The sequence below is a fragment of the Notothenia rossii genome (assembly GCF_949606895.1).
Source record: "Notothenia rossii genome assembly, chromosome: 3".
NCBI classification, from domain to species: domain Eukaryota; kingdom Metazoa; phylum Chordata; class Actinopteri; order Perciformes; family Nototheniidae; genus Notothenia; species Notothenia rossii.
In genome coordinates this window covers 9,135,211-9,159,379 of record NC_136901.1, presented here as the reverse complement: position 1 = coordinate 9,159,379, position 24,169 = coordinate 9,135,211, and the positions used below count along the sequence as shown (strand labels likewise).

The 24,169-nt window shown below is 42.7% G+C and overlaps 3 protein-coding genes across 16 annotated transcripts in view; 2 read left to right on the top strand and 1 right to left on the bottom strand.

Moving 5' to 3' along the window:
* dmd (dystrophin) overlaps positions 1-9,005 on the top strand; it is a 179,903-nt gene extending 170,898 nt beyond the window's left edge. For 12 of the 14 annotated variants that reach the window (XM_079672706.1, XM_079672702.1, XM_079672700.1 and 9 more), the window contains 6 exons: positions 2,498-2,563; positions 3,351-3,509; positions 3,597-3,840; positions 4,135-4,249; positions 4,362-4,451; positions 6,888-9,005. In XM_079672706.1, the coding sequence (XP_079528832.1) occupies positions 2,498-2,563; positions 3,351-3,509; positions 3,597-3,840; positions 4,135-4,249; positions 4,362-4,451; positions 6,888-7,006 (793 nt within the window). In that variant the 3' untranslated portion in view covers positions 7,007-9,005. Of the gene's footprint in view, positions 1-2,497; positions 2,564-3,350; positions 3,510-3,596; positions 3,841-4,134; positions 4,250-4,361; positions 4,452-4,881; positions 4,908-6,887 lie in introns of all 14 variants that reach the window. The other 2 variants (XM_079672705.1, XM_079672703.1) reach the window with 2 other exon arrangements.
* Positions 9,006-9,254: 249 nt separating this feature from the next.
* On the bottom strand, positions 9,255-14,421 carry LOC307034022 (adenosine receptor A1-like). Its single transcript, XM_079672713.1, has 5 exons — positions 13,389-14,421; positions 12,439-12,722; positions 10,554-10,688; positions 10,231-10,415; positions 9,255-10,038 (listed from the first exon to the last, which is right to left on the bottom strand). The coding sequence occupies exons 2-5, from the start codon at positions 12,616-12,618 to the stop codon at positions 9,300-9,302; spliced, it is 1,239 nt and encodes a 412-aa protein (XP_079528839.1). The 5' UTR covers positions 12,619-12,722; positions 13,389-14,421; the 3' UTR covers positions 9,255-9,299.
* Positions 14,422-14,565: 144 nt separating this feature from the next.
* Positions 14,566-23,774, top strand: gtf3c3 (general transcription factor IIIC, polypeptide 3). The gene is made up of 19 exons (XM_079672711.1): positions 14,566-14,806; positions 14,990-15,062; positions 15,264-15,649; positions 15,747-15,870; positions 15,951-16,142; positions 16,434-16,599; positions 16,969-17,116; positions 17,223-17,397; positions 17,585-17,685; positions 17,818-17,989; positions 18,128-18,330; positions 18,506-18,607; positions 18,844-18,976; positions 20,478-20,703; positions 20,796-20,850; positions 21,081-21,216; positions 22,540-22,664; positions 22,743-22,895; positions 23,085-23,774. Exons 1-19 carry the CDS (start codon positions 14,714-14,716, stop codon positions 23,205-23,207), a joined length of 2,886 nt encoding a protein of 961 aa, XP_079528837.1. The 5' UTR covers positions 14,566-14,713; the 3' UTR covers positions 23,208-23,774.
* The last annotated feature ends 395 nt before the right edge of the window (positions 23,775-24,169 follow it).

The window sequence follows — 24,169 nt, the reverse complement described above, 5'->3', positions numbered from 1 at the left end:
TAAGTCATCTTCACATTACAGATGTGAACCAACTGTCATATACAGCCAGTCCAATGGTATTCTATGTTGTTTAATATATAAGCCAATTGTGTCGTGTAATATATTTCACTGATGGGTTAACTGGAAACTAAACTGGCATTTGTATGTCTTCCATCTACATTAAGGTCTATACGTTACTGTCCCAGGAATTTAGTAGAGATAATATACCCCACAGAGAGAATGTAAGAAATAAGAACAGCAACTGATACACTTTAAAATCAGTGGTGCATTCAAGTACCTTTTAAGAGCTAGAACAACTCATTCTAGATGAATATTCAACATATGAATGGCTGTATATGTTAGTGTGGTTTGAAAGTAGTTGATGCATGATTGTTGAATCTTTTTGGGATACCTTGATAAACTATATTATAATGTGGTGTCAGCAGGCACTGTATGTGACGTCTCTATCTAGTAAGGTCGTATGAAGTGTCATAGTCAATGATTTACCTCCAGTCGATGAGGGTTTATCAAAGCAGACAGGAGTAGCCTCAGGATGCTAAGCTATGTACTGCTGAGGACCGCCCACCTCAACAATATCAGTTTTACTGCTTTACCATTCTGTTGAGCTGAGCACTTTTTAATCCTGCCAGACCAGCAATCCTGTGTCCTGCAGGGTAAAATCATGTTTTTTGTCAAAGGAGTCTGTCAGCTTTGAAGAGAACAAAAAGGGTTCAGCTCCCCCTTGAAAAAGGCTGTCTGACAGCAAGGTAAAGCAGTGAAAATATTCTAAATATAGCGTGCACTTAAGATGATATTGATTTTTCTTAGCTTCCTGCAGGTGCTCCTGTCTGTTTCTCCAAACTTGGGGAGTGCCGAACGCTATCTACTGTAGGAGAAGTACCTTATAAAACCCCACTTCAAACTATCCCTTTTTAAAGTGAAATCACGGCAGGGGATTTCGCATAAAAGAAAACTACTTAAATATGCTTTTTAAATGTGCTACAATTATTTGACTAGCCGGGTAATAATGACAAATTTGCTCAGGAAAATGTCAAGATATCCCTTTGCATATATTAGAGTCTGTTAACATGATAAAGTGATGCATTGGCTTTATGGTGAATTAGCCATAATAGCTAATGCTCCTGAGATGTTGCCTGTGCCATCCAGTTCACCAGCATGTGCTTTAAAACGTCATTAATGATGAACTCAGAGGAGAGACATCCCTCAATGCAAAACATCTCAGTGTTGTGCAGGGACGCTTACTGCTCCCAGAATGCACCACTGAGGAACTAGAAGCAACATCAACCCTAGTGAGTCAATCAAGCAGGCAATCAATCCCTTATTGAATCAGTCAGTTACTTTGCACCACTGGAAATGCCCCCCCCCCCCCCCTGTATTTGTATTGGTGCTTTTACTTTCCCTCCGTGCATTCCTCAGTGGAGTCAGTGTGAGGCTGAACCCCTGACCCCTGCCAGAGAGCGTTTGACACGACTCACTGTTGCCTTTGGGATAACACACACATACACGTATAAATACACTGACACAAACACACGCTGAGCCACGCTCCCCCTGTCGCGCATAGATCTGTTGGTTTCCAGATAGCACGATTAAAGGGAGGTGGTAGGGCGGAGAAGTAACATCATTAAGCCTGGAGTGATCCTCCGAACCACGAGGTTATCTTGTTTCTGTAGCGCAGCAGATTATGAGCACAAACACACACCGGCCTGTCACACTCCATCTGCCTAAACACTCAGTGCCAAGCACCAAGCTTCTTCTTTTTATCCAAGCTGATAAAGCCCCCGAAATCTCTTTACGCTCTGGGCACACACTCCAAACACCGGCAACTGATCTAGTGGAGATAGCGACACGGCCATTTCAATCTCTGGCTTTTTTGCTTCATCATGATAGAAGGGCTTGTCTTTAGTTAGTTTTTTGTGATTCAACAAAATTACGTAACACATGTTTTTTTAACTTATTTCTAGTGCCACCCATATAGCTATCCACCCCCCTTGCCCCTATACAAAAAAGTGGAGATAAATGGAAAAATAAAAAACATACCATTCAGAGACATATCTCAAAATATAGACAAATTAAAAACCCAAATGTCAAAGTATTTTCGATTCCCACATGACATACAGTACTATTGCAGTGTTTGTGACTAATGAGACTGCTGTAAATCAATGTTTTAAAGGCTGTCGGACAATTAAGTCAAAACAAACAGCAGTTTTACGTGTTAGTTGTCTTCCAGTTGCCTCTTTCACAAGGGTCCTTTAAGGCAATATAAGCCAACTTGTAAAAAAAAGGTGTAACTTGAGTTTATCGTGCATCAGTTGTAAACGCTATCAAATAAAATGCAACAGAGTGACGCTCACAGAGGGATGCACACAGGGCGAAATGATTACAGCATATGCCGGAGCAAAGGAAATCCTAACTCTGCTCTGAGGGGTCCGCTGCCCTCAGAACGTGCTGCGTGTGGTTCTGGTACTGACTGCTCTGTTTCTCCCCCCCCCCTCCGCAGGTTAGCAGAAATGGAGAATCGTAATGGCTCTTATCTGAATGACAGTATCTCACCCAATGAGAGCATGTGAGAACCGCTTTCTGATTGCTTTGACCTCACTCACTGATTGGCTGTGTGTCAACTGGCTCCGCCTTCTTTGTTTACATTGGCTCATTGTGATGAATGTTACATAATGCTCAATGTTCTGGATACAACCCCATGTTGTGGTTTTTATTGTGTTTCTATCATCACATATTTTGATTTAGGGGAATTTGATCAATCTATTAATAGTCTTAGAAGATACAATTCTTGATTCTTATTTGAATAGATTGTTCCCTCACTGTCCATGAACTATGTTATATACTGTATATCCTAAGTCTGTGCGTTCTATATTTAGTCTAGCTGCAAGTAAATGTCCCATCAGGGGCAAAAAAGATCAAAGTTCGTACAATAAGTGCCAGGAGTCTGACATGAAAACGTAACCCTGAAATTAAAGTAGTAAAAATATAAATATATCCACGTAACTTACAAGTGGAATGATGAAGAGAAAAAGATGAGCAGGGAGCATCTAGAGACTGAGAGCTTAACACTGCTCCCATAATGAGTTTTACTTTCATGTGAGCAGTAATCTTCAAACGCCACACATCTGCAGCTCCTACAGTGTTCACAATGAACGAGCTGAAAGCAGGGCAGTGAACGCAGCAGCATCTCAATACACACAACCACACAAACACTTCCTAAAGTGTTCCCAATTTCTATCTAATGTCCGGAGAAATGTGTTGTACGATCCCCTCTGTTTCATAGATTCTTCTTCTGTGGTGTTTTTTTCTGTTCTCTTTCAATTAAATCATTTTCTCTCTGTCTGTGTGTGCAGCGATGACGAGCACATGTTGATCCAGCACTACTGCCAATCCCTGAACCAAGGCTCTCCCCTCAGCCAGCCCCGCAGCCCCGCCCAGATACTCATCTCCATGGAGACGGAGGAGAAGGGGGAGCTGGAGAGGGTACTCAACGACCTGGAGCAGGAGAACATGTGAGTGACAGGACAGAGTGACCTTTCCCCATAGCTGTGTGTTTATTGCTTCACATGTGACTGATCCTCCTGCTGTCCTCTCCACAGGAAGCTGCAGTCGGAGTACGACCGTCTGAAGAAGGCCCACGACAGGAAGGGCCTGTCTCCGCTGCCGTCGCCCCCGGAGATGATGCCGGCGTCGCCGCAGAGCGTCCGCGACGCCGAGCTCATCGCAGAGGCCAAACTGCTGCGTCAGCACAAAGGACGCCTGGAGGCCCGCATGCAGATCCTGGAGGATCACAACAAACAGCTGGAGTCACAACTACACCGCCTCAGGCAGCTGCTGGAGCAGGTACACACACACACAAACAAAACTAGAGCAGGTTCATACACAGGAACACAACATGGAGCCGATACAGACACAGGAACTCACAAACTGAAGTACCCAATTATGTAATAATGTCTTTAAAATGCCAGAAAATGTAATAAAATCCAATGATGTCATAACCTGACCAGTAATGCAATAAAGCTATCATTTTCTTTTATAGTTTATTTCATCAATTTTGACTCCTGTAATTAAGCTGTGTGGCTTGGATGCCAATGTGTATTTAATTTGTGTGTGTGTGTGTGTGTGTGTGTGTCTCAGACGGACTCCAAGGTGAACGGTACCGCCCTCTCTTCCCCCTCCACCTCCTCGCAGCGCTCCGACTCGTCCCTCCCCCTGCTGCGTGTGGCCGCCAGCCAGACTAATGACACCATGGGTGAGAACACACACATCTTAAACTTACAATGAACTGTTTTAATGTGTGTGAGACCATGACTCAGCATTAGTTTCAGCCGCCTGTAGTTCTAAAAATGGTCTTCCTGTTTCAGGTGATGACGAACTGTCCAGCCCTTCCCAGGATGCATCTGGTCTGGAGGAAGTGATGGAGCAGCTCAACAATTCGTTTCCTCATAGCCATGGTACAGTACACTAACACCACCATTTCTTACATGCAATATTTTCAATTTTCTCTACAAACTCCCATCATAGATACAATCCTGCTATATTTCCTGAAAAGTAGAACAAAAATAGGAGAATGAATCCTTTCTTAAGGGATACAACTTAGAGAAAGGTCAAACTGGCAACTTTAAAGTCAGTAAAAGTGGAGAGATAACTATTATGAAGTGAACTAGTTGACATGCTTAATAAATAAAAAACATATACAAAATGGCCATCACTGTTTTAAGATGTGCATAATCAAATCAATTTCTGACCCTAAATTGAGTTACATTAGTCCTTAAATGAAGCATTACCCCCCCCTTTCTTTTTCTCTATTAGCGACACAAAGCTGATTTGTTTCCCTCTTTCTGCCTTTCTTTTCTTCCTTTCCTTGTTTTCTCCCTGAGCCAGGAGGAAGAAGGGGATACCCGTGAGAGGTTAGTTGCTCACCTTCCTCCATCTCCACCTCCTCATCATGCAAAAGCCATGTGTATGCATGCACCACTATCGGAACAAAAACTCACAAGACGATTTCATAATTGGTTTAATAATGGAAACGGCTGTTGTATTCGATGCAAAAAATAAACAACAGAGTGGGACGTCATGTTGAAAATCTAATATCTTTCCTCCCTCCCTTTCACTGCCTTTAATTTCCTTTCCCTCCTCTGTCTCCCTACGCTCTGTTCTCACAGTAGGGAGGTGTGTGTGTGTGTGTGTGTGTGTGTGTGTGTGTGTGTGTGTGTGTGTGTGTGTGTGTGTGTGTGTGTGTGTGTGTGTGTGTGTGTGTGTGTGTGTGTGTGTGTGTGTGTGTGTGTGTGTGTGTGTGTGTGTGTGTGTGTGTGTGTGTGTGTGTGTGTGTGTGTGTGTGTGTGTGTGTGTGTGTGTGTGTGTGTGTGTGTGTGTGTGTGTGTGTGTGTGTGTGTGTGTGTGTGTGTGTGTGTGTGTGTGTGTGTGTGTGTGTGTGTGTGTGTGTGTGTGTGCGTGCGTGCGTGCGTGCGTGCGTGCGTGCGTGCGTGCGTGCGCGCGCGCCAGCCAACATGTAGATCTGGAATGAGGGGATTTATTAATGTCACACATCAGTTCACAATGTGGGGGTTGGCAATAACATGCAAGGCCTTCATCATATTTTTCTTCGAATGGTGGCTTCCAATAACGTCTCATATAGAACAGGACATTAGAATATCTCCACAATGTAAGTTTAGTTACTGTCACATGTTTATTTTGCTGTGCAGTCCATTGTCTCTGTGCTCTCAGTGTAGCCTCATAACCACACGTTTCACTACATTGATTTGTTTAATCTGTTTAAAATATGAGCGTCCACAGAAATGGAACCTGGCCCTTTTGTACTTGAAGCAAAATATATGCAAGAGGAAGTTTGATATACATATTATCAACCATATAGAACAAATAGATAGTAAACCCATGGGTTGAAGCTAGTCATTCTTTTGTAATATCTAATAGTCATTATTGAGTTGATGCTTTTATTTTGAAAGCAGCTTCAGGCACCAGGGGATTTGTTATTTATTGGAAGACAGATGGAAGACATGTTTTTTTTACCAGGGCAAAAGGGAAGGTGAAGCCATTTTATTTTATGTTTAACTTTAAATCATTGAAAATTAGGGATGTCCCGATCACCTTTTTTTGCTCCCGATCCGATTCCGATCATTTGATTTTGACAATTTGCCGATACCGATCTTTCCCGATCCGATCTTTATGCAATGCATTAAGAGAAAAAAAAAAAAAAAAAAGCATTCAAGTTGTCCCTAAAGGTTATTTTTTTCACAGCAGCATTGGATCAGTTCAGTTGTGCAGCATTGGATCAAAACAAAATAAAGCTTATCAGTGCTCGTTAGCTTACTGCTACAATTAGACACTGCGCCCTGCTCACTCTGTTGCCAGATTTGAGAGAAATAAGCAACCAGGTCTATGAAAACAAGCCCCAAAGAAGCAACACATACATGATGTTCTGTAATTTGAAACCAAAACTAAGGCCTCAGGATGACTTTAAGACTTGAACATGGTCATTTTTGTTTTGTAATATTGAATAAAAAATTAAAAAAAGTATTTAAAAATAATTTTAAAAAAATCCCGATCCCCGATTTCTTTCTCCCGATTCCGATCTTTTGAAAATCACGTGATCGGCTCCTATCCCCGATCACGTGATCGGATCGGGACATCTCTATTGAAAATGAAATGATGAGCTGGACATTGGGCTTTCTCCCATGTTAGAGTCATTTCCTGGTGCCTCGGTGACAGATTTAAGGACATTTAGCAGCTACACCATTAAAATGTTTATACTTCTGCGGACGTTTCTTCATTTGAATCTACAAGTATCACCCATACCAGCCGTTTTCAGCTTCTTGTGTCACCTTTGCGGTGTTAGTCAGTGTTTCTGATTTTGTTTGGTCTCTCTCCAGGTCCAGGTGTCGGCAGTTTGTTCCACATGGCCGACGGTGTGGGCCGGGCCATGGAGTCGCTGGTCAGCCTGATGACAGACGAGCAGAGCGCCGAACAGCACGAGGCCCTGCCCTTCTGACCCCCCCTTTATCCTCCCCCCTTCCTTTCCTCCCCTCCTTTCCTACCTATCGCATGCTTTTTCTAGTCAAACAACTGGATTGGAAACACAGTTTACAAAGAGAATATATAAACGTCTATTTTTGTGAAGGATCGCGGTTCCAGCAACGTTAAAAAACAAACAAAAGAAAAACATTATACCTTGTAGATTTAAGTAGTTTCTTAAAACGTCCTGAAGTTGTTTTATTAATAACAGAGGCTGGTTTTTAAACTTCTATGCAATTGTATAAAAAAAAAGAGGGGGGGTGGGTGCAAAGAGAGATACAAATCAGTGTGTTTAGTGTGGCCATCTTTTTGTAATTGGGGAAACGGCTAAAGCATTTCAGACATTTGTATCAAAAAAGAAAAAGAATGATTGTAATCATAAGGGTGCTTTCTAAGAGGAAAATGAATTTCTATAACAGCGTACACTACTGTCAAGGTAATGCAGGCATCCTGGATCTTTACAGTGCGTTGTCTGTGTGTGAGTGTGAGTGTGTGTGCGTGCGTGTGTGTGTGTGGTGGTGCCTAATTTCCACATTGCATTACAGCTTTGACGTTGCTTTGGCTGACAAACCCCATGTTTGAATCATGCATTCGTCCGTCCGTCGCTCCATCCATCAGTGAGTTCATAATTCCTATGATTTACAAAAGTTTTTATACCTGAATTCGTTTTTATCAGTGTAGACAGATGTTGGAATTGGCCTGATTCAGAACTGAGACACGTCACTACATACCTAATGCACATATTGGGCAAGAATTAGACATCATTTAGATTTTACTCAGATTATCTTTCTCTTAAGCACCAGATAGTCCTAGAGTGCGGCAACCCTACGGAAACAAATATACATTTTATTTAGATTTTTGTACTATGTGATTCATCTTTAACTAACATATTATTAAAATGCATCATTTTCAAACTTAATATAAGTGATACTTTACCCCAAATTTGGGGAAAAAGCTGCAGCTGAAGTCAATTTGTTACGCTGATATGTCTCCAGCTTTAAACACACTGACTCATACATTTCCCATAATGCAACTTTTTTGTAGGGGAAAAGGAAGCTACATCTTTTATATCCAAACTGATATTCATCATCAGTTCTGAATCAGGCCTGGACACAGTCCTTCAGAAAGACGTCCTGATTATTGCACTGGTACATCTTTTATCTCTACGATGTTCTCTGAGTGTCTCTTTAGGGCCGGTTGAGGACCCGCGGTACTCTTGAGTGTTGGTTTCTAAGCTGACTGGAGTACTGTAAGAAGAATGTGATTTTAAATCTGCAAGGCTGCTAGCTGAGATTATTTTAAAGGAATTCATCCCTCTGAACACTAACCGAGAAATATTTTAGGAGGCCCAGTAAGCTCTACCTCGTCTAAATTATCAAAGCCCGGCATTTTTTCTAATGCACTCTCAACACCTTTCAGATTATTATTTATTAGTTATTTCTGATTCACTGTAGAGCCTCCAATCTGAATGTTCCGATGCATCTCTATCAGAGCTTTACGACCAGTCTCAAAACATTTCACACACAAATGAATCAGTGTGCACTACTGTCAGACCTGGGACATACTAGATATGTGTTTTCTGTGTGGAGGATGCTTTTATTTTAGTGTCTTTTTGTCCTCGGTTAAAAAGCTATTTTGTTTGGTGCCGTGTGAGGTGTTCAATATTAGCATGTGTGACTATATACAGCTCATCCTTCTTTAATGTGTAACCACTAAGAAGTCGCGCGGCTTCATACACTCGTTTGTTTTTGGCGTCATATTCTCGCGGCATGATCTAAGAGGCTTTTGTTCTGATCCAGACACTGAATTCGATTTATTTTTCATGTCTAACGTTTGTGTTTCATTCTCGCATCATTTTTTAAATAACACAGTTCAATACTTCACAACATATCAGATTCCACCAAATATATGCCTTACTACTGTATTATAAAATGCTTTACTGTATATCAATAAAGCACGCAGTTATGTTGATTTGATTCTCTGTGTATTGTCTTTATTTTTTGCGGAATGGGCACGGTACAATAAATGCATTTTGTATTTTTAAAACAATCTAACAGAAAGTGGCTAGTGCAATTTATATAATATAAAATCAATTTATTCAACTATTACATAGAAACCACTTATATTCCTTATGTGCCATGTAAGCAATATTTATGATAGTCAAATAAGAAGTTATTTGTTTTTAATAGATAATATTTGTACAAAAACTCCAATAAATCCTCAGACAGCAAAACACGTTTTTAAACAATAATTGCTAAAGAACCACACCTTTACTGGCGTTTCAGCCTAAAGCTCCTCAATGCTCTCCACATCCTTATCAGAGTGTGTCGGAATGACCTCATCCTGTACGCATACAGGATGGGGTTGAGAGCGGAGTTGGCGTGGGAGAGCAGAACGGCCGCTAGTGTGAGCGACATGGGCACCTGGCACTGTGGGCACAGCAGCAGCACGCAGTTTATGATGTGGATGGGCATCCAGCACACCATGAACAGAAACAGGACCAGGAAGAGGGAGGTGGCTTTGCGCACCTCCTGGCGGGAGCGGAGGCCTGATCTGACCTCGTTTGGCTCGCCTGGCCGGGGGTCAGCCGCACCACAGCTGGAGCTGCTGGACCCAGACGAGGCCGACCTGAGTCCTGGATTTGTAAACACAGCGGTGGTCTCAGTGTCAATAAGAGAACCAACGCTGGATTGCACTTCCTCCACAGCCCTCACTTCAGTCTTGCATTTTCCCGCCTTTTCTTTAGCTTGTCTACTGAATCTATTCCCTGTGTCGTGTCCCCAAGCAGCAGAACTCCCACTGTCCTCGGTCCCGGTGCTCCCACTACCAGCAGTTCTCGTGTTCTCTGAAGACCCCCTGGCTACAGCGATGCGTTTGAGTTGCCGTCGGATGGTGAGGAAGATGTGGCCGTAGATGATGAACATGGCCAGCAGTGGCACCAGGAGACAGCAGAAGAAGTTGAAGTAGACCATGTAGCTCATGTTCACCACACAAGTGAAGACACAGTAGCTGGTAAGGAAGGGAGGCATATTTATATAATATAAAAGCACACGTCACATGACATTGTCAGGCACTATATTCCAAAATCCAATCAGAGAATGTCCCACTTTTCCTGGGAGCCTTGCTATTCTAACTCCTAGATTGGACTACAAATACACGTCATCCCTGCACCACTCACTCTGCTCCTCATTCATCTCTTACCTAGAGCCTGCTTGTTGTCTTCTCCAGTCCATGAGCGGCACGCAGCCGGAGATGGCCCCCAGGCCCCAGGTGAGCAGCAGGGCCAGCTGGGCGTTCCTCGGGCTCATGACGCGCTGGTACTGGAAGGGCAGGATGATGGCCATGTAGCGCTCCGCTGCTACTGCTAACTGACTCAGGATGGAGCTCTTGAAGGGAAGGAACACTTCTGTAATGAAACGCTTACCTCCAATTCTGTGTTAAGGGCCAGCGTTAATCTTGAAATCAGAAAATCAGAAAATGATGCTGAAACGATTTTGCTGTTACTTTCTAGTGGATGTTCCTACCTGTGTGAGCACCATCAGGATGCTGAGCATCACCAGGCAGAGCGGCAGGTTGTGGTGAGGCTGACCCAGGTCTGTGAGCACCGCACAGGGGATCGCAACCAAACCCACCAGAGTGTCTGCCACTGCCAACGATACCTTCACAGACACAGTAAAACACACTTATATTCCTTTGGATAAGTGTTTATAGTTATTGATTAATTAAAATGTCAGGATATCTTGGGTCAAATACCTCAATCTCGATAATGCAACAAAATTAAATATATTTACAACATATAAGATCTAGGCAAGGCGGGCAAGGCAAGTTTATTTATATAAAATAAAGCACCTTTCAACACAAGGCAATTCAAGGTGCTTTACAAAAATGAAAGACATTCAGACAATGGCATTTCAAAACAGTCATTAAAAAGAAAAGATAATAAAAGAAACATTAAAAGAATAAATACATGAATAAAAAGTACATGAATAAAAAGTTACAGTGCAGTTTAAGATATGAATAGTTCACACAGAAGTTCCACTTTACAGATGAACACAACGGCTCAGTTTCAATTAAAAGCAGTGACAAAAAGAAAAGTCTTCAGCCTGGATTTAAAAGTAGTAAGAGTTGCAGCGGACCTGCAGGTTTCTGGGAGTTTGTTCCAGATATTTGGAGCATAACTGAACGCTGCTTCTCCATGTTTAGTTCTGACTCTGGGGACAGAAAGCTGACTCGTCCCTGAAGACCTGAGAGATCTGGATGGTTCATAATTTAGCAGTGTATCAGAAATGTATTTTGGGCATAAACCACTCAGTGCTTTATAAACCAGCAGCAGTATTCTGAAATATATTCTTTGACACACAGGAAGCCAGTGTAAAGACTTCAGAGCAGGAGTGATGTGATCCACTTTCTTAGTGTTAGTGAGGACTCGAGCAGCAGCGTTCTGAATCAGCTGCAGCTTTCTAATAGATTTTTTTGTGAGACCTGTAAAGACACCATTACAGTAGTCCAGTCTACTGAAGATAAAAGCATGGAAACGTTTTTCCAAATCCTGCTGTGACATTTGTCTTTTAATCCTTGATATGTTCTTTAGGTGATAGTAGGCTGATTTAGTAACTGTTTTAATGTGACTGTTGAAACTCAGGTCAGAGTCCATGACTATTCTGGCTTTATCTGTTATTTTGAACATTGCAGGCTGAAGCTCAGCGCTAACTTTTATACGTTCTGCCTTGGCTCCAAAAACCATGACCTCAGTTTTATCTTTGTTTAATTGGAGAAAGTTCTGACACATCCAGTCATTGATTTGTTCAATGCACTTACTCAGAGTTTGAATTGAAGAATAGTCTCCTGGTGAAATAGTTAAGTAAATGTGTGTGTCATCTGCATAGCTATAGTAACTTATTTTATTGTTTGTCATTATCTGAGCCAGTGGTAGAATGTAGACATTAAAGAGAAGAGGCCCCAAGATGGAGCCTTGAGGAACCCCACATGTCATATTTGTCAACTCAGATTTGTATTTACCTATAGAAAAGTTTTTCCTGTTCTTTAAGTAGGATTCAAACCAATTTAGAACTGTTTCCGAAAGTCCCACGCAGTTTTCTAGTCGGTCTAGTAATATGTTGTGGTCAACAGTGTCAAACGCAGCACTGAGATCTAATAATACTAACACTGAAGTTCTGCCACTGTCTGTTTTTAAGTGGATGTCATTGAAGACCTTTACAAGAGCAGTCTCAGTGCTGTGGTTTGGACGAAAGCCTGACTGGAACACATCCAAACAGTTATTTATTTATCTAGATACATATAGATATTTAGCCCTGGACTTCTTGCAGTTTTCCTAAATCACAGGTTTGAATGTTAAGATCCACCATTTTAGATGTGGATGAAACAGACTGCAGGACTGTATTTCCTCACCAGGAAGTAATTGGTGACCGTGTGAAGTTTCTTGTTCCAGCTGACAGCCAGACACACGAGGAAGTTTCCGATGATGGCGAGCACGGCGATGATGAGCTCAGTTGCGATGTAGAGGCCCTTCAGACGGGGCAGGAACCCGTACGGCATCTCTGCCGAGCAACTGCCGGGGGTCGCATTCATTATGGGGAGGAGGCGGAGACTCAGTCATGGGAAGCCTTCAACTGTACCATTCAGCCGGCGGTGGTGAACAAGGTGTTCAAATCTTCCACTTAATTTGTCCTATACTGAGAGATGTATATAGTTTTAATACTGAGTACACACTACATTATTTTGAAGAGAAGAAGGAGATATGAGAGGAGAGAGGTTGTTATGAAGCTCAGTCTGCAGCCTTTGTGCTGAACAACTGAGAGGGAAGAATTGTTCCTGATAAGGGACAAAAACATCGACACGCGCACCCAAACAAGTGTTCACTGTTTACACACTGATATTGATTCAAACTGCTTCCCTGTTGCTTCATTAATACACATGGATTGTAAAAGATACATTTGCAGTGAAAAGGCACAAAATATAACAGGGCTGAAGTTACAGTACTACACATTATTGTTGTGGGTTGGGGGACTCTAATGCATTCCTAATAATATTTTGCTGAACGATCATCATTTTGAAAATATTATGCATCTATGACGTACACACAAGGCATGTTTTTACAAATATGTGTAAAAGGGATTAGCGAGTAAATCTCAAGAGATACAGATAAATAAAATATAAATCTGTTGCATGACGAAATTAAAGGGCCTTACCTGAAAAATCAGACATACAAAAAAACACGTATACGTGTGACCCTGCAATTATTTTTAACTCAGTCCCTTAGAGATTATAAACTAAAAAGGCTTTCATACCCAAAATCCCCAGGACATAGTCATTATTTGTGGATAATGAAGTTTACTTACCTTCAGGTGCATTCATCTCGAAGTTGGAACATCATCCAGCACACTGACATAATTAAAGTTGATGAGGAAAGGCAGCAGGTACACATTGGAAGGACACTGGGAAATAAGTAGGAGGAGCATCAACTGATAAAACCATCCTTCATCACACTTCCTCTCCATCCCTCTGTGTTCCCTCTGTTTCTTACAGGGGAGATAAAAGGAGAATGCAGCATACGTCAGCAGCAGGATCCTGTTGAATGAACAGCAGCCGCTGCCTTACTGTTATAGATTCGGGGGAAATGGAAAAGCAGATATGCTTTGACGTAAATCTCCCTCCTGTTCATAACAAAACAAACATGTCATATCAAAATTTCACGCTTGGGCTACACTTTCATATAGTAAAATAATTTGTAATTTTCTTCAGTAGAACAACAAATACAGAAGCCAAAACATGCGCTAAACATACCATATGCTGCTTAAATTACATTGATTAGATATTATATCAATATGATATAAAAGCATACAGTAGGCTAAGCGTTATTAGTAAAATGTACCTAGAATATAACTTTTCATTTGTTAAAAAATATTAGATGTATTGATTAGTCAATACATTTTTTTCATTGTTTAATTAACTGTATTTAAATGTTTGCTAGCTTAAGCATCTCAAATGTGAGAATATTCAGCTTTTCTTTGTATTTGTATATATATATAATTATATTGGGTGTCTTTAGATTTTGGATTGTTGGTTTGACAAAACAAGAACATGTAAAGTGTCCCTTTGTAATCTGTTTACTGTATAAGAGCTCTGCAGTTGTGTTTGCTTTATGCACATTAAGTTCTTACTTTATGGAACGTTATGTGCATATTAAACATGTTATTTATTTATTATAACCAGAAGCAAACTCAAGAAAGACAATGACTAATCGATTAGACTTCAGCTAATTCAGATGAGCCTCTGTATGAGTTTGTATCACTTAAATATCATCCAAATGTATCCACTCCTTTACTTTTCAATGTCAAAACCCCGTTTTAGTTTTTATAAAGTAACAATACATATATTTAAATATTTGTAGTTTCAGTAATTAGGCTAAATTGAAGCTCAGAAAATAGTGTTTTGTACTTTCCTACTTTCACCGCTGAAGGTCGCCAGAAACACCTTTCTTCTTCTGTGGTGCTTTAAGACACGCTATACCGGAAGTTTCTGCAGGTCACGTGACTGTATGTAGCATGCGGGCGATTTTTGTTTACTTCAGTCAGTAGCAAGTATGGCTGTATAGAGAGTTAGTTAGGATGTTACAGGACACATTTTGATAAAGAAGAATTTCCTGGGTCTTCAGCAGACAGACATGTCTGGGTTCAGCGCGGAGCTCATAGACTACCTGGAGGGGAGGATAAGTTTTGAGGAGTTCGACAAGCGGAGAGATGAGCGGAAAGCAAAGGTAAGGAGAGCCGCAGCACTCAAAAGTAGAGCTAAGTTAGCATAACAAGCTAGCTAACTCAGTATGCCCCTTTACATGTAATTGATAATAATTTACTACGACAATACTTCCATGCTTGATTTTTATTTTGACTCTGTTACGTTGCTCAAACGGTGAAGGTAAATATATGTTTTCCTCTCTAAGGAGTCGGAGGGAACTGCAGGTGTCGAGGAGGAGGCTCAGCCTTCCACCTCCTCCATTATCCCGGGAAAGATAGGTAAAACTGTCTCAAGTACAGTTTTTACTTTACAGTGTTATTGTTTCAATTATATATTGTTTCTGAAAAACATTGAAAGCTTTAACAAACTCAAACAATAAAGTACGCCATAAATGATTTTCCAAAAATAATAATCAACAAAAGAATACAACTAGTATCGTATCTGTTATATTTATTACTGTTGATCACATCGCTTCACAGAGGAGGGGGTCAGCCCGGGGGTCCAGCTGGCCTTCGCCTCCATGCTGGAAGAAAAGCCAGAACCAGCATCTTCAGAAGAGCCGGAGGAGGAGGAAGAGGAGGAGGAGGAGGAGGAAGAGGAGGAGGACAGCCTGAGCTACGTGGATGATGAAGAAGATCAGGATTACAAGGCGGAGAAAGATGAGGAGGGGAAGATGGAGATGGACATAGAGGAGGAGGCAGAGGTAAAGGAGGCAGAGAAGGGGCCAGGGGTGACAATAGAAAGAAGACAAAAAGGCAGGAAGAAGAAGAAGAAGAGAGCGATGGATGAGGACGAAGACGTGGCAGTGGGGGATGTGTTTGCCCTGGAGATGGAGCTGAACCGAGAAAACAAGAAGATGATGAAGGTGAGGACGAGAGTTGGAAGGTGTGTTTCCAAACTTTGAATGTGTGCAAGTGTTCAACTTAATGTGTGTGTGTGTGTGTGTGTGTGTGTGTGTGTAGGAGCGGCGTCATCGCAGCAAGCTGCCCAGAGCTCTGAGAGGCCTGATGGGAGAGGCCAACATCCGCTACGCCCGAGGAGAGAAAGAGGACGCCATCCTGATGTGCATGGAGATCATACGACAGGGTATGAGACCACTTGTATGTTGTTTTCTTTTAGCTATTCTTTTTTATATTTCTCCAATCCTGAATCTCTCTCTCTTGCAGCTCCTCTGGCCTATGAGCCCTTCTCCACCTTGGCCATGATCTACGAGGATGAGGAGGACATGGAGAAGGCGCTGCAGTTCGGCCTGATCACGGCCCATCTCAACCCCTCAGACTGCGAGGAGTGGGTCAGACTGGCTGAAATGTCTCTGGAGCAGGACAACATCCGACAGGCCATCGTCTGCTACTCGAAGGGTCAGTGGCTTTAGATTGAGAAGAACCATGGTGTATTCTTTGTCTAGCAAGGGGTTCTAGGAGTACGTTTGCCACACATTTGAATAGGCTGTTCTCATCATGGTCTTTTGAATCAATCCACACCTAACACGCACCACTTATTGGATCATTGTGTTTTGCTTCCCTATCTCTGGGTTAGCATAGCTACAACTCTTTCACCTAATTTTTTAACAATTAAAAAATGCAATATTGAGTGGTTGTACTGCCCTACTGTCAATATCAATGTTCTCCGTTCACTCTTGTCCTCTGCAGCTATTAAATATGACCCCACCAACGTGCGCTACGTGTGGGAGCGCTCCAGCCTACACATGCGCCTGGGCGAACACAAACAGTGCATGGACGGATACCGCAAGATCCTGTCCCTGCTGCCCATGGAGGACGGGGAGCACTTCATGCAGCTCTCCAAGGACATGGCCAAGTACAGGACACACACTGAGAGACAAACCACATCCACTATCACAGTATTTCCTTAATAAAGTGTCATAAGGGTGTGTGTGTGTGTGTGTGTGTGTGTGTGTGTGTGTGTGTGTGTGTGTGTGTGTGTGTGTGTGTGTGTGTGTGTGTGTGTGTGTGTGTGTGTGTGTGTGTGTGTGTGTGTGTGTGTGTGTGTGTGTGTGTGTGTGTGTGTGTGTGTGTGTGTGTGTGTGTGTGTGTGTGTGTGTGTGTGTGTGTGTGTGTGTGTGTGTGTGTGTGTGTGTGTGTGTGTGTGTGTGTGTGTGTGTGTGTGTGTGTGTGTGTGTGTGTGTGTGTGTGTGTGTGTGTGTGTGTGTGTGTGTGTTTTGTTTAGGAGCTACTATGAGAGTAATGACTTGCCCTCAGCTCTGGGGGTAATTGAGGAAGCTCTTGCGCGACACCCCGACCTGGTCAGCGATGACTTCATCAACATGGCCGCCGAGCTCTTCATCTCCAACCGGCAGTACAACAAGGCCCTGCGGGTGTGTGTGTGTGTTCAGTGAATAAACAGTTTGCTCGTCATTCAGAGGAATAAAAGGTGTGTTTCTTCTTAGTGAAGCAAATGGAGTCCTCTGTGTGCTCTTCTAGGTGCTGGTCCAGTTTGCAGCTATAGTTTTGGTCAGGGATGAATCCAACCCAGATGCTGTAGAACCAAGGGAAGAAGAGAAGGAGGCGGAGAAGACGACTGAGGAAGAATCAAATACGAATGAAGAATGTTCAACAACTGTGAAGACTGTAGAGGAAATAGCTGCAGAAGAGAACGGTGAGTAACTATTTTTCTTATTATGCAATTATCAGAGATGAGCAGACACTAGTCGTCACTATCAAAGGGTACTTTATATAATCACAATGGATTAAGATAGACGATTCTTTAACACAAAACCCATGACAAACTAACTGTATTCAAAGTGCATTGTTACGCTTATTGAGAATGATGTGTTGTTCCCCAGGTGAAATTCGGGATGTCCAAGTGCCAGACAGTGTCCCAGTGGACCTGAGGACCAAGCTAATGGTTTGCCTCATTCACCTGCGTGTCATCACACCCCTGGAGGCAAACACAACTTAACTTTTACCATTGAGTTTAAACTTTTTTGGAGACTTGTCGTAAACGCTTTGTTTCTGACATGTTCAATAAACAAACAAAAAAAACATCTATCTCTTTACAAACTCCCCCCCCCCTCAGGGCCTGGTGTCGTCGCTGATGGAGCAGAGTCAGGAGGAGATCGGGGACTTGTACCTGGATGTAGCTGAAGCCTACCTGGAGGAGGGCGAGTACATGGCTGCTCTGCCTCTGCTGTCCGCCCTCGTCATCTCCGAGAAGTACAACCTGGCCGTCGTCTGGCTCCGACACGCAGGTGGGGCCGACAGAAAGTCAAAGTGAACAAAACACAATCTGTAGACTGTCATGCAGGAGGGGGCATATATGGCAGAAAAATATAATTAGCTATTAATTATAGTAGTTATCATAATCACCTATTTGGACACTTTTGCAGAGTGTCTGAAGGCGCTGGGACACATGGAGGTGGCGGCACAGAGCTACACTAAAGTGGTGGATATGGCCCCCCAGCACCTGGAGGCGCGGCTCTCCTTGGCCACCCTGCAGCAGCAGCTGGGCCGACCCGACTGCGCCCTCAAAGCTCTGGAGTCCATGTACGACAGCGACACTCTGGCACAGGACTCTTCAGCCGCACAGAAGGTATGAGCAGGGATCCATCACTAAATTCATGGGCAATACATTATTACAAAAGAACTCAAAGTTATCCAAAGTTGTCCTACTTTATGGATTTGAAAGGGTGCCAGGATTTTTGAGTTGTCAGTGTGTTGTATGTGTTGTGTGTATACTCTCATCACTATATGTGCCGTGGTTGTAGGAATTGAAGCTGCTTCTCCATCGCTCCACCCTGCTGAAGACCCAGGGACTCACACAGGACTACCTGGATGCTATGATCACTATGATCTCCATGCTGCTGAAGGTAACACTCACACAACACTGTTTATAATAGTTAAAGCGTAAAAGCAATCAACAGAAACAAAAAGCTAACACTAGGCTATTAAGGAACTCCACATCTTCACGTCACCACCGCTAAGCTAAAGGCGGCTAATGTTGTGTAGTGTAGTCTCATTTAGTCACTTGTTAGTAACCGCTATTTATATGACGCATAGAAGCTTCAGACATTCATTCTGTCATTAAAGGATGTTTCTGTGTTAGGTGTCCATGCAGCGAGCTAAGGTGTGTGTGCGTTCTGTCACCTTGTCGGGGGAGAGTCACCTGAGACTGGTGAAGTCTAAAGACATGGTGCCAGAGATTGATGATCATGAGGCTGCATATCTGGACAACACAGGTAATTGTCCGGCAGTGGCTCAGTCAGTAGGGGCTTGAACTGGGAGCTGTAGGGTCGCCGGTTCAAGTCCCCGACCTGACCTAAATATGGAGTGTGGACTGCTACTTGGTACGGCTGCAACAAACAACTAATTTGATAATTGATTAATCTATCGATTAATGAAACGATGAATCGACTATTCGGACCATTATGCCTTGCACAATTTCTCAAAAGATCTTATTTAGCAATCAACTTTTAGATTTAGCTTGAGGTTGTTTTAGGCATGTGGAAACTAACAATGAAGACAATAAAGATGAATACTTGATTCAAAAAAACATATATTATTAATAAATTAACTAAACACATTTTGAACAAAATTAGCATAGTTTTTTATTTAAATTAAATAAATAATATTTCACATCAAAAGAAATGACAATGTTTTCACAAATGGTATTCAATAATGTGATGACAGAACTGTGAACAGAATAACTGAAACTTTAACAAAATAAATAACTCAGTTACCTCTAATCATTAACCCATGTTTGTATAATGTAGTTAACTCCGTGTGTTGCTGCTAGCATACATAACACCTGACGTGGAAACGTTACTCGTGGACAGGGGGGCTACAGAGCTGCTAGAAAGACAGTCGAACCCGGTGCATTCCTCCGTCTGGATGTGGAGCACTTTTGCTAAATGTTTAGACAAATTGCTCGTGTTATCGCCCTCACATGCTAAACTCTTATTGCACTTTTGGTAACGAGCATCAAGACGGGTAAAGTTTAACAACACCTCGGAGCGCTTTCTCTCCGCCATCTCCTCCATGTGTGTGTGTGTGTGTTGCTGCATGTAGTAGCTGCGTGTGTGTAAACTGCCCCGCCCCCTCGCACACAGACGGGGGAGAGAGATCTCGTCTGATCGAAAATACATCATAGACGCATTTGTTTGTCTTTTTGCGTATTAGAAACAAGTTGTCGACACTAAGACTGCGATATAATGTTTATGTAGCAATAATACATGACATATCTTTTTTAAATGTCTCCAGTACCGATAAAAAGATCGATAACGTTGGAGCTTAACGGCGCGTGAAACACACGTGATGACGTCACCAACGAATCGACGAGTGAATTAGTTGGCAACTAATTTGGTAATCAATTTTAGTCGATTAGTTGTTGCACCCCTACTACTCGGAGAGGTCCCAGGTCACCTCCTGCCCTGCCGTGGTGCCCTTGAGCAAGGCACCGGACACCCCGCTTCCCCCCTCATTCCCATTGCTCCCCGGGCGCTGTACAATAGCTGTCCACTGCTCCTAGTACTAGACTCCTGGTACTAGGATGGGTTAAAAGCAGAGAACACATTTCACTGTGTGTGCTGTGAGACCATTAAAGAGGGTTTCATCCCTCCCAATTCTATTCTATCTATGATAAGTAGAAAATGAAATAAAGCCAATATAAAGTGTTATCTATTTATCCACTCTTGTTATGAGTCATTACATTTCATACTGCTGGCCTCCTCTCGCCCCCAGGTAAGACCAACGTCCTGTCCAGAGAGGACTGGTGGCAGCTGCTGGTGAGCTGCGTGCAGACGATGAGCGAGGTGAAGCGCTACGAGGAGTCTGAGCTGCTGGTGGAGTCTGCCATGGAGTTCTACTCCTTCTACGACAACAAGCCGCGGAGGAAGGAGCTGGAGTTCTTCGGCCTGTCCGCCACCATCCTCGACCACAACTACTACAAAGCATACAACTACATCAGGTAGAGTCAAGCGTACAGCTCCATCAGGCAGACGTTCACATGGAGGGTTCATTGTTCAAATTGTCTTGTGTCTGTTTCCTTCTTCTCACCAGATTGATGTTGATGGAAAATCGGGATCAGCCTCAGCTTTGGAATATTTTCAACCAGGTCTGCATATACTTCAATACTGTAGACATGCCTGGGGGGGAAATGTGGGTATTTTAAGTTAGTTACCCAAAGACACTTTGGCAAGTTGACTGTTTGTGTTGGGATGGAACCACTGACCCTCTGAGTAGTAAATGCTCATTTAAATAGCAAACAATCTTCTACCTATTCCTGTTCATGTGGCTGTTTTTATGAAATAAAACAAATGTCTATATGTTTTTTCTCCCCATCAGCTGACTATCACCTCCCAACACCAGCGTCACCATCGCTTCTGTCTGCGCCTCCTGCTGAAGCATCCTGACAACCACGCCCTGTGTTTCCTGTGCGGTCACAACGCCATGGTCTCCGGAAGCTTCAAACATGCCCTAGGTACCATTTTATATTTAATTGATTTGTATTATATTCTACTTAAGTTCAAAATGGTTTGTTACAGCATCCTTCTCCTGATGACCAGGTTTGTTTATTGTTAACCATAGATTTGAATTGCTACTATAATTTAAATTAGCTTTCATTACATTACATTACATTACATTGCATTTAGCTGACGCTTTTATCCAAAGCGACTTACAATAAGTGCATTCGACCAGGAAGATACAACCTTTAAGAAAACAGAATCATATAAGTACATCAGGTTTCATAGAGCCAAACATTTCAAGTGCTACTCAACTGGCATTTAGAAAGCCAGCCCTTTATTAGTATATAAGTGCTTTGTTAGTAATTTTATCGCTCGAAGTGGAGTCTAAAGAGATGAGTTTTCAGTTTGCGTCGGAAGATGTGTAAGCTATCTGCTGTCCTGATTTCAATGGGGAGCTCATTCCACCATTTTGGAGCCAGGATAGCAAACCCACGTGTTTTTGCTGACGGGAACTTGGGTCCCCCTCGCAGTGCGGGTGCAGCGAGCTGTTTGGCTGATGCAGAGCGGAGTGCACGTGCTGGGGTGTACGGTTTAACCATGTCCTGGATGTAGGAAGGGCCAGATCCATTCGCAGCATGGTACGCAAGTACCAGTGTCTTGAAGTGGATTCTAGCAGTTACTGGAAGCCAGTGAAGGGAGCGGAGGAGCGGTGTGGTGTGGGAGAATTTGGGAAGGTTGAAGACCAGACGAGCCGCTGCATTCTGGATGAGCTGCAGAGGTCGGATGGCACATGCAGGTAGACCAGCCAGGAGGGAGTTGCAGTAGTCTAGGCGTGAGATGACGAGAGCCTGGACCAGAATCTGCGCTGATGTCTGGGTCAGCTGGGGACGTATCCTCCTGATGTTGTAAAGCGTGTATCTGCAGCAGCGGGTTGTAGCAGCGATGTTTGCAGTGAAGGACAGTTTGTTATCTAGGACCACACCCAGATTCCTTGCAGTCTGAGTCGGGGAAACAACAGAGGTGCCGATGTTGATTGTTAGGTCAAGAGTGGGACAATCTTTTCCCGGAAGGAAGAGCAGTTCAGTCTTGTCAAGGTTGAGCTTGAGGTGATGAGCAGACATCCACCGAGAGATGTCTGCTAGGCAAGCAGAGATGCGTGCGACGACCTGGGTCTCTGAGCGGGGAAAGGACAGAACGAGCGGGGAAAGGACAGAACAGGACAGGACTTTCAGGTCTTCCACAAATCGTCCCGCTAGCCCTGTTTGTTTCTTGAGTGAGATTAGGCAGTATTTGTTTGTTTTCCATTGGTGTGATTCTCTAACACATTTTGTTTTTAGGCCAGTATGTCCAGGCCTTCCAGACTCACCCCGACACCCCCCTCCACAGCCTGTGTGTGGGCCTCACCTTCTTCCACATGGCCTCTCAGAAATATGTGGCCAAACGCCATGCGCTGGTGCTACAGGTACAGAGTCTCAATCATACTCCTTCTATAGTTCCTGTACAGTGACATACTCTCCTATTAAAATGTGTGTGTTTTCAGGGTTTCTCCTTCCTGTGGCGGTATGTGGAGCTGCGGGGAGTGTGTCAGGAGAGCATGTACAACCTGGGCAGAGCGCTGCATCAGATGGGCCTCACATATCTGGCTATACATTATTATCAAAAGGCACTGGAGCTGCCTGCTCAGAAACTCGAGGTGTGTATCCATACATCACATAACTATTTATCACATAACTGCCTACTATTGAGTTCTCAGTCTGCTGTAACATTGTGACTACATTTCAAAACGTCTTCTTTTTTGCTAGTTTTTGTGCACAATTCTCCAGCAGACCTCAATAACGCAACATCTTTTCCTCTTTTTGTCTCTTTTTGACCCTCCATGCAGGGTATCCCTGACGATCAGGTGGATCTGAGCAGAGAGATTGCCTTCAACCTGTCTCTCATCTACCAGGCCAGCGGGAACATGAACATGGCCCAGCAGATCATCAAAACACACTGCATTGTCTGAAAAAAGAATAAAGATATTTATCTATCCCAGGTGGAAATTGGGTTTTCTGAAGAAATGAAAATATTTATTTACACATAAGAAAAAAGTAAATAAAAACATTTCCTAATTGTACAAAAAGGTAAATCCTACCTTTTATACAGATACACAAAATATTAAAAGTTCAAATGTATTCAGAGATGACATTTTTTATTAGAAATGTATTTATTTCTGTATTGATTCATTTATAAGCAAGGCATTTTTGTCACAAACCAGCTGTACATATGTATATAAATGCTGTCATTTCAGTTATGTTGTATATAAGGCTGTGAGATTTAAGAGTTTTTCATAGTATTGATATTTTTCTAGTTTTGGTAGCACTACTGCTAAATTAATTTAGAAAATGTCATCATTGTTCCAGTCCCATTTTAGCAAATGTCCGATTTTCTTATGAAGGATTTGATTTACGTTTGCATTATTTATAAATGTATATACAATCCTAAAGCTTCGGTAAGACTATAATAAGACTGCTATAACCCATCATGTAAAGAAAGTCATATTTGTTTTATAAAGAATTTCACTCCAACCAAAGACGTTTTTTTTCTTTTTATTGGCACAATGCTTCTGCGGCTTTTTTGTTGTTTTTAAATGTTTTTGTTTTCAGTGATGTGACAAAGAGTGATGGACATCCTTTTTCTTTTGTGAATGCAGGGATTAAGACTGTTGGATTATTTGCCAAATCCCTCCCTTTCCTCTCCCAAGCATCTGCTACCATGATATTTTCCTCCCGGGTCACGGCACTGCATCTAGGCCAGGCCAGAGGCGGGACAGCCTACTTATGGAGGGGAGGGGCTTTCCCCAGCCACTGAATAATGTGAGCAGTACTATTGTTCAAAACGCAGTATAGATACTACTAAAGGTTTTCCTTCTCAATCATAACTAGCATAAAGTACCTGTTATTATGGTAATAATCCTGTAATATCTGT

Coding starts and splice junctions, on each gene's coding strand:
- gtf3c3 (XM_079672711.1), top strand. CDS start 14,714: ATGTCTGGGTTCAGCGCGGAGCTCATAGACTACCTGGAGGGGAGGATA. Junction 17,117..17,222: donor AGTACAACAAGGCCCTGCGG/GTGTGTGTGTGT, acceptor GTGCTCTTCTAG/GTGCTGGTCCAGTTTGCAGC. Junction 21,217..22,539: donor AAGCTTCAAACATGCCCTAG/GTACCATTTTAT, acceptor TTTTGTTTTTAG/GCCAGTATGTCCAGGCCTTC.
- LOC307034022 (XM_079672713.1), bottom strand. CDS start 12,618: ATGAATGCGACCCCCGGCAGTTGCTCGGCAGAGATGCCGTACGGGTTC. Junction 10,689..12,438: donor CGGTCACCAATTACTTCCTG/GTGAGGAAATAC, acceptor GTGTCTGTGAAG/GTATCGTTGGCAGTGGCAGA. Junction 10,416..10,553: donor TCCTGATGGTGCTCACACAG/GTAGGAACATCC, acceptor CTTCCCTTCAAG/AGCTCCATCCTGAGTCAGTT.